Genomic DNA, 13,858 nt, shown 5'->3' with positions numbered 1-13,858 from the left:
ATGCAATAAAGTAACAACGACAATCAAACACTAAACCTTATCGCTGGGAACTTCAATTCTCCATTCACAATTAAGACCACGAGGATAAGTCTGCGGGTACAATGGGGATGTAATGAAACCAGTGGTGGAGTTTTGAAGAAATGGTTCAACGCAATAGTTTTCTGAAAAACAATCGAAAACAATCAAGTTTATAGTGCTCTTGTCTCACATGCATTTTTAGTCCGACGTTTCGACGTCCTATACAGGTCGTCTTCATCAGGGCAAATAACACTGAATGCGACTAGAACAGTGCACAATAAACAAAGGTAAAAAGAATGAAACGAAAGCATGTCACAACGCTACGAAAACACCTAAGGTTAAGCGCAAATAAAGACAAACAACAAGGAGAATTTCCTCTCGTTTGCACCTATTGTTCTGCCTGAGTAATATGAAGATTTGCCATGTCTTGGCAATATAATCTTTATCAGAAACAAAAAACAGAGATAATTATTATTTAATGTATGTAATGGTCTTCCAATAGAAAATGTTGGAGTGCTGATTTTATGTATTACGTCGTTTTAGTTTGGCACTTGCTATCTTTTTTGGATCCATAGATTTTGTATTTACTGATTCACAACTTTTTACCTGCTTGAGTTTCAGTCTGTTTAAAATTCATAAGTTGTTTACAATAGATTTAGCGACTCAAACCATCAAATATATCTTTCAGTTGTCTGGCGTGCAAGTGTAGAAAGTAAACAACTAAAGTAACTGACAGGAATTTTCAAGCCAGAAACTTGGTAGCGCTGTATCAAATGTATCACAGTAAGTTCACGCTCTATTGCAGTCCGTACACGTGCATCTTTTCCAGACCAGACGCAAATGCAGCAAAAACGCGCAGCTCAAAGTTAAACGATGCGTAACTGTCCTGACACATTTAACTTGGTAAACCCCAAAGCTTTAAGCCAGCACGAAGGGAAAAAGGGGGTTTCGGAAAAACGAAACGGTTTCGGGACGCAACTGAATATTCGACAGTAAGACTTGTCGAATATTATCGTATGTTTACCATTTGTTGAAGTTGGTGAACAAAAATTCACAAAAAATCTTGCGGACTTGCCAACAAGTAAAACAAACACCAATCTTTTTTGAATAAAAGACTTGTCGATATTATCGTATGTTGCCAGAGCACTTAAATTCCTTATCACACTAAACATATTTAATGATTAAACGATAGATATCCAATCATGTCAAAATATGACGGAATTGGATGTTGCAGAAGCAATATAACGATTACAAATGCAGTTCGTTTGACAACACTAACTATTTGGCTCAAATTTTCAATAAATGTTATTGAAACTTGCTTTCTCTAATCACTATCATTGCAAAATATAAGACTTGTTTCCAAAACAAGCATTTTGTACCTGCAATTATCCTCAAATTTAACATGTACACTTGCAACCATAACTGTATGTGCATTGTCATTATTACCACCAATTGTTACTTAATTTAGTATGAGATATTTCTCGTTAATATCGCAAGGCACAGTCGCCTATATAAAGTTCAAAGCAACTAGTTTTTAGTTCACTTACGGGTATTTAGTAGGTTATGTGTTGTATTAACCAAATCTGTTTGTGCTTGTGTTATTCCAAGACAACAAGCCAAACACATCACAAATTCAACATCGTTGCATAAAAATTAGTTTGCGTACTGACTGCTTTGAACTGCAGACACTGCACTGCAATGAGCCACAATATCAGTTGTGGAAAATTTTGAGCGCCAACGTAGAAATAACCCCTTTTTCCAACGTTTGTCGGAAAATTTTTACTCTAAAGGTTAAATGCGAGCCCCTATTACGCGAAAATACGTCACTTTTTACGGTTTGCTCCTCATGACTATACTATGACGACAAATAGCATGCAGCTCCTGATTCGGACTAAACCGAACGCGTGAACCAACAGCGATCTGGGCTTCTCAGATAAGTTTCTACTAACAAAAACAATTGTAGGTGAAAACAACGCTTTTTTTCTTCGCTTTATCTCTGTACTTGTGTGGAATAATACTATTTTTGCTCTGTTATAATCGCCAGCTTTTATCTTACAGACAACTTTACACACGTGTGAACGCAAATATCGTCATTTCAGCAATGTTTCAAGTGTTGCCATACCGGTTTTGAAAAGATTGTCATTAATGCAGTTTTACTGCTTGAAGTTTGGTTTAAATTTATAGTTACACAACAAATGAAAAATGATATAACCAGAATTAATAGTGAAAATTAATCCAGTCCGTCGCAATTTGCTGATATTATTTTCGGCTCCCGTTGTAGAAAAGGTTGCCGACCCCTGGTGTATGTATTCATGCAACTTTTTCTGCTTTATATATATATATATATACCTGGCACAGTAATATTGACGGTAGTAGGCGGAGTTGGAACGCTGGTGGTGGTGTTTGGCATGGTTAAATCTAAACAAAATGTAAAATTAATATACCCACACTTAAAAAAAAACATAATCCACGAAAGCAACTAAATATGGTTGCCTTCCGTGGCCCTTTTACATACACTAATCACTACATTTGTCAAGGTGGTAAAAAAACGATATTTGCCTAAAACGGATTTCAAGCCAATATTCCGATAAAAGTTAAAAGGTCCTACAAATATTTTGCAAAGGATCGGGCACCATCAACGTCTAAAAACTCTGAAGACTTGTAAATTATAGAGGAATCTAAAGGTATAGACGCTTCTTAAGTCAAGAAAAGACAATGAGCTGGTCATCCAAACTATAGATAAAAATCAAGTAAGTTAAGAAAATGCTAAAACTACTCACTTGATGTTGTCCAAGAGATAAAAAATCCAGTTGACGGTACGATATAATCGGTATGAAACACAAGGCGTAATATTGTCGAGTAGGCAATAAAGTTGGGTGGGAGATTATTGCCACACAGTCTTCCAGATATCTAAAAAATTACCGTGGTTAGTAGATTATAGATCGCAGTCGCACTAAAGGTAGGGTTGTAAATTTTTCTGTAGTCTTCCTGCGGAAACTCAGAGATCCAAATAAATGGAAGATAAACACAAATGTTGTAATACTTTTTACTTTTTATTGAAATGTTTGTCAACTAATCAAATGTGTTTTTAATAAAACAAAACACTTACCAATTGTATTCCATCGTAAACTTCCAAGTAGTCATAAATACAGTTTGAGGCAAATTCCACGTCAAAATCTAGGAATTCAATCAATATCGCCTGACAAAGTAAAAAAAATATTAACCAATTTTTAGAAAGTTGATGAAAACATAAAATTAAAAATAAGGCAAAGATTGAAATAAAAATCATACAATAAAAACGAATCTTGGAAGTTACCTATGTCTGATGGTTGTTAAATAATAAACTATATAACTCCCCATGCCAAATTGGCCCTAACCTCTTAACAGTTTGGTGGGACTTTACACTAGTACCTTAAATGTATCATTTTCGTAGAACCATAGTAAGTTTGCTTTGGCAGAACATAGATTTTAGTAAATAAAAATCATGATAGATATGTACTATCTAGTGCAGGGGTGCACAATCTTTTTGCTACAACGGGCGCATAGCAGTTTTTTATTTCATCAACGGCCGCCATATACCTTCCTTTTTGTTTTAAAATTACTGATGTCAAGAAATTGGTTTATTATAGATATATAAGCGTACAAAAATCTAAAGCATATGTCTACTATAGGCTGCTAAAAGTCTTTTTAGTACCACAAAACTGTTTAGAGCAGTTACGATAATCACAGCAAATTGGAAAACCCAAAGTAAAAAAATGTCGATGTGACTCAATACATGTTATAACGTGCATCAAATTTTTGAAAAGGTCGTTACAATTCATTTACAGAAAAAACAGAAAATGTGTTACATGAATATACCAAACATGCTGTAGTGAACGCAAAGTGAAATATTTTATGTTGGCATACAACTTTTTAGTCTTTAGGGTACTTGGGACACCATTTTTGTAAATCAGGTTTACTGTCACTTACCATCCCAGAAGATGTAGTGATGGTGTATTCACAATCCAAGTTGTTGCGATAATCTTCAGGGTAACCGGGTGACGTAAGATTGCCAGACGAAGAAGTAAAATGTTGCTCCCCACATTCTAAAAAGCAAGTCCAAAACCAAACTAACTTATATGTAGTTTCAACAAACATACAATATTTTTCAATAATAGGTTTATTATTCACTATGACAACAAATATTCCACCTGTTAACTTCCGCAAAGCTTACCCACAATAATACGGAAAAACACTAAGCAATTGACTAACAATTGAAAAAACAGCAACAAAAGGATTGACTTGTTGGGATTCTGGAGTGAAACAAACAGTTGGAAAGAAACGGAATATATTTTTTTACAAACTACAAATCTACAAACTACAACAACGTTACCAGATTCAGACACTGTTTACAAATTTGACCCATGTACAACCACTGTATCTATGGCTGCGTTTAAAATAAACACGGCTGCGGCATTTCATGGCAAACCTTAACGGCACGGCACGGCTGCGGCATTTTATGGCAAGCAGAAGTTTACAACCAACAAAATGTAACAAAAAATATTGTTACATTATACAATTCATCCAATTTTTTTCCCAGTTTTTAGGTTTAGTGATATTAATGTCGTATGCAAACATAACATATCAAATAATATATTCAAAAAAAATCTCGACACTCACCGAGGTTTTCATGTTCTCCTTCCAACACTGAAATTAAGTTAAACATTTAAGTTAAGAAACGAAGATATACTTTGCAACAATGATTTTCAACCGTTGTTCCGCGGACACCAGTGTTCCACAAAAGAACGCCAAGTGTCCCCAAAAAATTTATTAGTTTGACTAGTGTACCATCCAACATCGGTCGAAAATCACCAGGATTTTTCACTATGGTGGTAAATAGCTTTCTTATAAAAGTATTTCTACACTTTCACCAGTTTTAATGTCCTGTCGCGATTTCCGCCATCTATTGTTATGTGTATTTGGACTTGATTGTTCTGCAAGATTACTTTGATGCTTGCAGTGTTCCGCGGTTTAAAACACGTTGAAAAACACTGCTTTACAAGTTGCAACTGAGTTTTGCTGGTGACCGACAGTCAAGCGGTTGTATATTCGTTGCTGCTGAATGCGATTTCATATGTTTCTTAATGTCTTGGAAGTTACTTACCGGCGGCAATCCAATCAGCGTGAAAAGACGTTTTTACAAAGAAACTCGGTCTTCCTGATTGACAAGTAGTAGCTTGTGTGGCGACACCAACTTGAGTCCATGTGTTTTCGTCAATCAAACACATCAGTGGTCCACCTTCATCGCCCTGCAACGTTATGAAATGTTGTAATAAGGGCTGGTGACAAGGAAATATTAACTAAAGCACTTATTTGTACCCCCTATAGTTAATATAGATCATAAGGAAGTATAGAAAAACTTTAGACCAGGCAAGCTGAGCCACGTTGAAATGCACTGCTGCTGTATTTGAATTCCAAGAGAATAATGGCTGCACACATACTGATACATAAGTTATAAAAATTTTGCCGTTTCAAACGTCCGAAAAAGTGTTTTATCAATCTCTTGTGTTTGTGGAAACTTACGTAACAAGTGCCGCTTTCTCTTCCGTCAGTGTAACCAGCGCAGAACAGTGCGTCCTCATTGAAATACGTGTAGTTACTGCAAGTTGCGTAGTCGAGTATAGGAAGGCGAACTTGGTAGAGCTCATAATCTAGCCCCGTAAAATCACCTGCAGAATTAACAGAAATAGTTAGAGCAGTGATTCTCAACCTCATTTTCTTATGCGAACTCCTTTTCTTGATGCGACGAAGGTTTTCTAACACAACGCGACCCATTTTCAATTACAACGCAACCGCCTTCTCTGCACACAACAAACCGTTAAAAGTGTGGTTATGACTTATGTTACTAGCTACAAGTTCACTGTTTTGCGGTTTTGTTTCCAAAAAAAGTCAAAAGCGCACTTATATATTTCTATAGAAGGATACAATCGCAAATCCTGTTCTAAATCAAATGGTCGTGTAACTTATCATGTTAAACAGTAGTCACAGAGAAAGTTTTTATCATACAGATTAAATCACCTCGACTAGGGTTGCAACTTCGTGAGCCCCTCAAAAGTGCTTTGGTGACCCAAAGGTTGAGAAATACTGAGTTAAAGACTTGAATAACGAATCAAAAATGTTTTTTGTTCTAAATGCCCAAAAAGAACTTCAAATCCATGCAAGAAAGTGGTGCCGACTAATTGTTTCAATGGCATTACGAATCAGGCGTACTGACATATATATGTATCACAAATTTGAACGTAAGTTTCTTCATGTCAAAAGAACAACGAGTGCTCTGTTAAATCAACCTTGGCTGACATATTTTCTTGGTTTAAAGTCACTCTACAATCCTGCATTATGAATGCGTGAAAAAAAAACAATCAAACATGTTTGAAATTTTATTACCACTTCTCCGTCCAGTGCCTATTGCTATACATGTCTCTCCTATCTTAATCTCAGTGTTATTCATGGAGAGGCAGATTGGCCGAAGTGTCGAAGAGAATGTAAACGCCGGGGAGACTTCCACAATTGCGATATCGTACTCATCGCTAAAGGAGCTCCCATGTGCGTAATGTAAAACAACCGACACCACGTCGTGAAAGGTTCCATTCTGAGACGGGTTTCCTTCCACATTTACAGACAAACTGGAACTAGCCCTACCAGCAATAGACAAGGATCAAATGTCATCTGATGTGTAACTTTTACAAATTATTAATACCTGTCTAGAAGGCAGCTGGCAGACGTCAAAACCCATTTATTGCCAATGATTGAACCACTACAAAGATGATAATACAGGTATTGGTAAATAGATGCTTGCCAAGGCCAGGATGAAACGTTGGTTGGTTTGCTTCCTCCAACTATACGAGGATTCTGTAGAATTGACAAGTTTTAAATCTGTATTAACAATATTTGTATTTAAAGAAATCTAAATGCGTTAAAGCCGACAGACAGATTTAAGTTTCCGGGACGTCAAGGCCTGATATTGGAAATAGCATCCTTACCCAAGTAAAACCAGGGGCAACATCGGTTTTTCCACAATCACTGAAGTTTGATGATAACTGAGCTGAAACAAATGCAAATGTGTCACTCACTATAAAAAAATACTATGCCTCTTCTTAGAATACCGCGTCAAAAGTGACACACAACACTTATCGTATTCTGGTCAATCTGATTTGGTTAGTAAGTGAATCCAACAAAAAAATAAATTGTTTTGTTTAAGTTATGTGTTCAAGATTGTCCAATCAAGATAATATTAATGATCGCTTACGACATTCAATTTCATCACTATCATCCGCACAATCCCTTACTCCATCACACATCGCTGATTCAGAAATGCATTGAGATCCGTCCCAACATGCAAAGCTATTGTTGCTACATTTCTCTAAAAATAAACTAGATTGTTGTCACAATTCAAATGTGTACAAGAGCAATTACAGATAATAAGATAAATTGTGTTTCGGACAATGGATTACTATAAGAAAACTACAAGATCCAATCTGTAAGTTCGAAAAAGTAAAAACAATCATGCGACAATGTAGACAGTCGTATAAATGAGACCTTCCATTTTCCAAGCAACTTGAAAACCAAACTCATAACCTCCTCGCAACACAAACGTCACATTGTTTGTTGATGAAATGAAATCTGGTATGTTGTGTGACCCGCAATACTCACGACCAGTGTACTGAATATCAAATAATATGTTGTAAGCATTATACAGATCTGGGGCGGCATTACGAACACATCTCGCTAAGTTTAGCAAGCTCGGTATTGACGCACGACCTCGTTAAGTTGAGATTTGGTATTACGAACCCCCGTCTCGCTAACCGGGCCTCGCTAAACTCCTCGCTAAGTAGCGAGGAGCTCAGACCACTCGCTAACGCCGAATTATTCCGGACAAAGCCGCACAGCTGCGTCAGCAAATAATAATGGCTGCCTATTTTGCTGTAAAACGCTCAAATAAACAAAAAAAGGTCAGACAAAATCCTCTAGAAATGTCGGACGTAGAATTAATTTCAGAATACCGAATGCCGAAAGCTGTAATAATGGATTTGTGCAACCATTTGCACGAAGATTTAAAACCGAAAAGTGCCAGTAAAAGATGTCTTACAGAGGAAGAACAAGTTTTGATATCACTAAAACTTTTGGCATCGGGAAGCTTTCAAAATTCAGCCAAGGACAATATTAATGTTTCACAACCAACTGTTAGTGTGGTACTAAGTCGATTTATGGACAGTTTGATTTCAAAAAGACATCAATTTATCCACATGCCAAACAGGGTGTCTTCAACAATGATAAAGCAACATTTTTACTCAATTGCACGGTTTCCTGGTGCCATAGGTGCCATTGATGGAACACATATTCCCATAACTGCACCAAGTGAAGAAGAACATCTCTTTGTTAACAGAAAGGCTTATCATTCCATCAATGTGCAGGCAAGTTGTATACTTTTCCCTTGTTATATATTGGTTTCATTTTTAAATTATTTTTGCAGGCTATATGTGACGCCAATATGGTGTTTTTGGATGTGGTATGCAAGTGGCCTGGCTCATGTCATGATTCATTCATTCTTCGACAATCAAATGTATACCAGGATTTTGAGGATGGAAAATATTATGATGACATTTTGCTAGGTGACAGTGGTTATCCATTAAAACCTTGGTTAATGACACCTCTTAGCCACCCAAGTACCCCTTCACAACAGAAGTATAATAAGGCTCACAAACAAACACGGTCAACAGTAGAGAAGTAAGTTACATTGGTCCTGCATCTGTTAATGTGAACATAAATGATAATAAAGCTTTGTTGTTTAGAGCATTTGGTGTTTTAAAACAGAGATGGAGAGTTATTGATCACACAGGAGGAAGGTTATGTTATTCACCACTACAAGTTTGTAAAATTACAATGTGTTGTTTCATTCTGCACAATATTTGTCGCCTTTACAATGTGCCACTGCCTCAACCACTGCCAGCACATGCTGACATAGATACGCTTTTAGACACCACCACAACAAATGAAATTCATGACTTGCAAGGTAGTACTGTGAGAGATTCGATTATTTCCACATTCCAATAAAGATGTTTGTGAAATGTTTTTTTGTGGTTGTTTATTGCAAAAAGTGGCAACACAGCAACACAGAAATGAACTTGAAAAATAGGTAACAGAACACTGAACGAATATGAAAGTCATAAGGTAGGTAAGAATAACAGTGAAGAATAGGAAACTAATGAAGTAGGTCAATTAAAAACAGTGAACAAGAATGAATAAAACCTTGACAGGCTTGCACAGATTGGGGCCTTTAACCAGCAGTGGAAGCAGTAAATAACAGAAAATTGAAAAACACATGCAGAAAAAAGCATACTGTTAAAAATGCATATTAAATCTAACCATCAACTGTAAAGGGTTGACTGCAGGTTAATTCAACTTTACTGGTTTCAGACAACTGCAACTTTTGTCGCTTCAAATCATTTGCTATTATCATTTGTTCCAACTGTTGCTGTTGAATTAAAGCTATGTTTGATATTTGGACATAAATTTCTTTTTGTATGTCAACTATGTCCTTTTCTGGATCACGACGGCGGCGCTTTGCTTTGGGTTGTAATGATGCTTCGGAGTGTGACGATGCAGGGCTCACTGGTTCTTCAATAATTTTCAAAAAGACTGTCGTCTATAGTCGAACATGTGAATGCCACCGGTTCTTCCACATCTTGTGGTGCTTGGCTTGTAGTGGCAACCTGGGAAACACTTCCTACACAAAAAATTAAGCATTACAAGTGTATGAACCATTTCTAACATCTATACACTGCCTGTTGTCCAATTATGTTAATGACTTGATAATGAACATCTGAAGGTGGTGTAGCTTTGTTCACACCACCACCAGTTTTTGTTGATTCTTTTTTCCATTCCGACACTGATTTTTTTGCAACACTTTTTAGATCCCACCACTTATGTTCCACTTGCTCAATTGTGCGATTAACACCACTGATATTGACTGAATTAACCTATAAAATATCATAATCTATGTACAGCAGTAATAAAAAAAATATTGGGCACAAATCTTACCATAGTTGTCACTATTTTCCATGCTTGTTGTTTTGAAGCAACTGTAATTTCTGGTGAAAATGAACCCAGAATGCATTTTGCATGTTTTTCCACTGCATTAACTAATGCTTCTACTTCAACAGCTGTCCGTCTTGGAGATCGCTTTTTTACAATTTTATTGGTCTTTGTATCCATAATCTATTTACTTTTCAAAAAAAACTAAACCTTACACAATGACTAAACACAAGAATAAAATAATTCGGCGTAAAACTTCCAAAACAATGCCGCCAATGTCCACGTGAAGCTCAACTGCTAACAAAAACTACCTTCCACAAGATGTCGCATAGCGCGACTTCCTGATTTTGCTGAGTCAGACGTCTTTTTTCTCACGATTTTGACGCATTCTCTCGTTTTTGCGTCAGGCTTTAGCGAGGCGTTTGCGAGGACACTTCGTAATACCAAATACGTTAGCGAGTTTCTCGCTCGTTAAGTCCTCGCTAAAAAATATTTTAGCGAGCTCGTTAAGTTAGCGAGCGAGGAAGTGTTCATAATGCCGCCCCTGACTAGAAATTAATGTGTTTAATATTTATTATCGGGCCTATACAGAAATGTATTCTTACTGCACGACTAGTGTTTAAAAATGTTTTTGATTTGAAACTGAAAAAATAACACTTACAAGGTTTTCCCCCTCGTAAATTGCCAAGCTCGTTGAAATGCATCGCGCAGGAATGGAGTTGTCAAGAAACCGAACTTCGATCAGCTGTAAATAAAGTCGGAAATTTGTGTAAATCACATCAAAATAGGTAATTTGCATATTAAAACAAATAGCTAGACATGGTAAGGCATATATGGGCTCTAGTTTGCGCTTTGTTTACGTTAACACACTTGCTGTTGGGGTTTTACTTGATCATAAACTTACTGAGTTTGCGGGAGCCAGAATTGTCCACTTACAAACGCTACTGGGAAGAGTGAACCCTTCAATGAAAAGTGAAGAGAAGTTGCCGTTTTCATCAGTTAATATTATGGGCCCACCACAGTTTGCTGTCAAAAAGTTCGTTAAAATCATCTAAAAATGTTTCACAAAAATTTCAAACTAACACTAAATGTGGTTCTACTCACCATAATTTTCATAAAAAACTTGAGCTGTAAAGAAAAAGAAATTGGTAAAAGACGAAAAAACATCATTTTATTCATCACAAAATTGTAATACTATTTATTGGACAAAGGAACAGGTAAGAAATGACTTCCTGGCCTATGACTAAACTCTTATTAATTCAGCAAACGGTTTGCAATGGGCCCCTTGTTTTCATAAGTTGGTTACATTTACTTTACCTTCCTGTATCCAGTCATGGAACCAAGGAACTCTTACATACACTCCAGGAAAATTTGTTCCGCATTGATAACCCCATGATGTTACTCCCATTAAATACCATGTGTTTCCAATGTAACAGGTCAGTGGACCCCCCGAGTCGCCCTAAAAATACGAGATTTCAAAAACATGCATTGATTGTACATAACAGTCACATCTATTGACAAGAAATTGTTAATATAATAGACTTAGTTTACATAAACTAACGATTTGACTCTAGTAGGCAAAATAATAAAAGACAACAAATTATTTAGAATATAGCTTTTGTTTTGTTCAATACCAAAACGGGGTGATCGCAACAAGGCGTTTTTCATTTTTAATCCTACAACTTTACCTGACAAGGACCAACTCCCCCATCTTTTACATCACCAGCACATATGTTGCTTTCATGAACGGTTTCTCCAACCCTGTTGTACAATTGATTGCATTCCTCGTTGCCCACAATTGGAAGCCTGACTTGGTACAATGCGTCCGAATTTGAACCAAACCATTCTGTTAAAAAAGATTTTGAGTACAACTCAACAACCCTATCTATGGGTCCTATAGCATCAGACTTTTAGGTTACAAATCAGATATGGAAGTACGTTTTTGAAAAAAGTTCTACAATCTATATAGTGTAAAAGTATTAGCAATTTAAAGTAAATCACTATTTTACCTAAATCTCCCCATCCTGTGGACACGCATATTGTTCCCGCTTTAACATAGAAATCAGAAGTATTTGTTGGCACACAAATTGGTCGTATGGTGTCACTAAAGTTCAGCGACGAGCTTAGCTTTAATAAAGCAATGTCAGCACCAAGACGAAAGTTTCTGTAAAAAAGTATGATTTATTTGGCAATCCGAACAGAATATATACCATCCAATTACTTTTGAACAGGGCAAAGTTATGAACAGGAACTGATGGCGATGCATTATAAAAATGCTTGCCAACACTGAATAACAAAGACTGTGGAAAGTTGCATACGTTTACTTGTTTAATTTTTTTTACTGTGAAATAGTTTAAGAATATGTTTTCAAATGGTTATGCATACGTTTATTTTGTTATACAAAACAGAACTGTCCACCAACTTACGATCCATTTGGATGAATCGCTATATAGTCGACTTCTATTGCAACTTCGTCAGCGGAACCAAAAGCTTCATGGCGTCCAGCAATAACGTACACACTAAGTATTAAAAGCATAAGAATAGTTAATCAAAAGACCTGAAAATCAAACAAAGTATAGAAAGGCAAACAGGACTGACACCAAAATAAACAAATGACAAGCTTGCGGATAATAACCTCGAACTCTCATGTTGATGCATAAAAATGCAGTAAACAGGCAGACAGTAAAATGGCGGCAGTTTTTGTGTTAAATTATTGTAATTTAATGAATGGAAAAGACCATGAAAACTCGCGAACATACAGTGAAACAAAGACCAAATTCTGATAAAGTACACTTTCGGACGTGGACAGAATGTCTAATCAACAGGATAGGTAAAAAGGTTCACCTCAAATATAAAAAATCGACGCAATGTGCAGCTGTTATCACCCATCTTTCATTGATGATGGAACCTCCACAAAACGATGTGCCACCAGGATAGGATGCTAATGCAACCTGCCAAGGCCAGCTGCCAGGTTTGGCTTCATTGCCACCGACAATACGAGGGTCCTAAATTAAAATGGAAGTTAGGTTTAAAGAAGTAACCATGTGCTGGTTAGTGAACAGTAACTTGCGGTGTTGTTTGCCATGGGTGCAACAGCGAGATTCAAATTCAAGTTTTACAAATTCAACTGACATGTGATAAACTTTTCAGCGTGGCCTCTCGCAGTTATCATGGAGGTATAACTCATTTGATCAAAAACGTTTCTGCCAAGGTGCTGGTGTATATGGAATACATCTTTCAGACGTTGCGACAAACTCTGTTGTCATCATCAGTGCAGTTTTGTCGAAATGTCTGAACGATGTATTCCATACACACCAGCACCTTGGCAATAATTTTTTTGATCAAATTACTTTTCAAGTCCGTGTATAGTGTTCCTAGGTATTACTCAATTATGCAAAACTCTAGTTTCGGGACAGCACACAGAGATAGACGAAGTAAGCGACGGTATTTCGTCTATATTAGCTTTTATTAAAATAACAGCTGCTTGCATTCCAACAGGACATAAAGGCCTATTTGATATTCCGAAGACCAAAACTTACCCAAGTAAAATGAGGAGCTATCGATGGTTTTCCGCATTCAGACAAGTTCGTCGAGGCGTGCGCTGAAAATAAACAAGCAAACATGTCTTATGGTAACAATTTCATAGGTTGGAGTAAAAGACAAACAAAACCGACACTGTGTACAGATAAATTTGTAGCAACTTCTTGCTGCAAGAATCAATAAGTTAAGCGAATGTATAATATTGCAAGTACGCTACAGTTTGTAAACT

At 36.6% G+C, this 13,858-nt stretch overlaps 2 protein-coding genes across 2 annotated transcripts; both read right to left on the bottom strand.

The window, feature by feature from the left end:
* Positions 1-30: 30 nt before the first annotated feature.
* On the bottom strand, positions 31-13,712 carry LOC145222599 (ovochymase-2-like). Its single transcript, XM_080088754.1, has 22 exons — positions 13,629-13,712; positions 12,934-13,094; positions 12,516-12,608; positions 12,099-12,253; positions 11,778-11,935; positions 11,407-11,548; positions 11,194-11,217; positions 10,994-11,115; positions 10,751-10,834; positions 7,594-7,717; positions 7,304-7,417; positions 7,038-7,099; positions 6,755-6,906; positions 6,472-6,692; positions 5,581-5,726; positions 5,162-5,306; positions 4,678-4,704; positions 3,988-4,103; positions 3,128-3,217; positions 2,799-2,928; positions 2,368-2,436; positions 31-161 (listed from the first exon to the last, which is right to left on the bottom strand). Exons 1-22 carry the CDS (start codon positions 13,710-13,712, stop codon positions 31-33), a joined length of 2,550 nt encoding a protein of 849 aa, XP_079944880.1.
* Positions 9,064-10,554, bottom strand: LOC145222616 (uncharacterized). The gene is made up of 2 exons (XM_080088774.1): positions 10,096-10,554; positions 9,064-10,034 (listed from the first exon to the last, which is right to left on the bottom strand). The coding sequence occupies exons 1-2, from the start codon at positions 10,267-10,269 to the stop codon at positions 9,822-9,824; spliced, it is 387 nt and encodes a 128-aa protein (XP_079944900.1). The 5' UTR covers positions 10,270-10,554; the 3' UTR covers positions 9,064-9,821.
* Positions 13,713-13,858: the final 146 nt, after the last annotated feature.

This window comes from Phallusia mammillata, chromosome 4, assembly GCF_965637545.1.
Source record: "Phallusia mammillata chromosome 4, kaPhaMamm4.hap1.1, whole genome shotgun sequence".
NCBI classification, from domain to species: domain Eukaryota; kingdom Metazoa; phylum Chordata; class Ascidiacea; order Phlebobranchia; family Ascidiidae; genus Phallusia; species Phallusia mammillata.
This window is presented reverse-complemented; position numbering and strand designations above follow the sequence as displayed.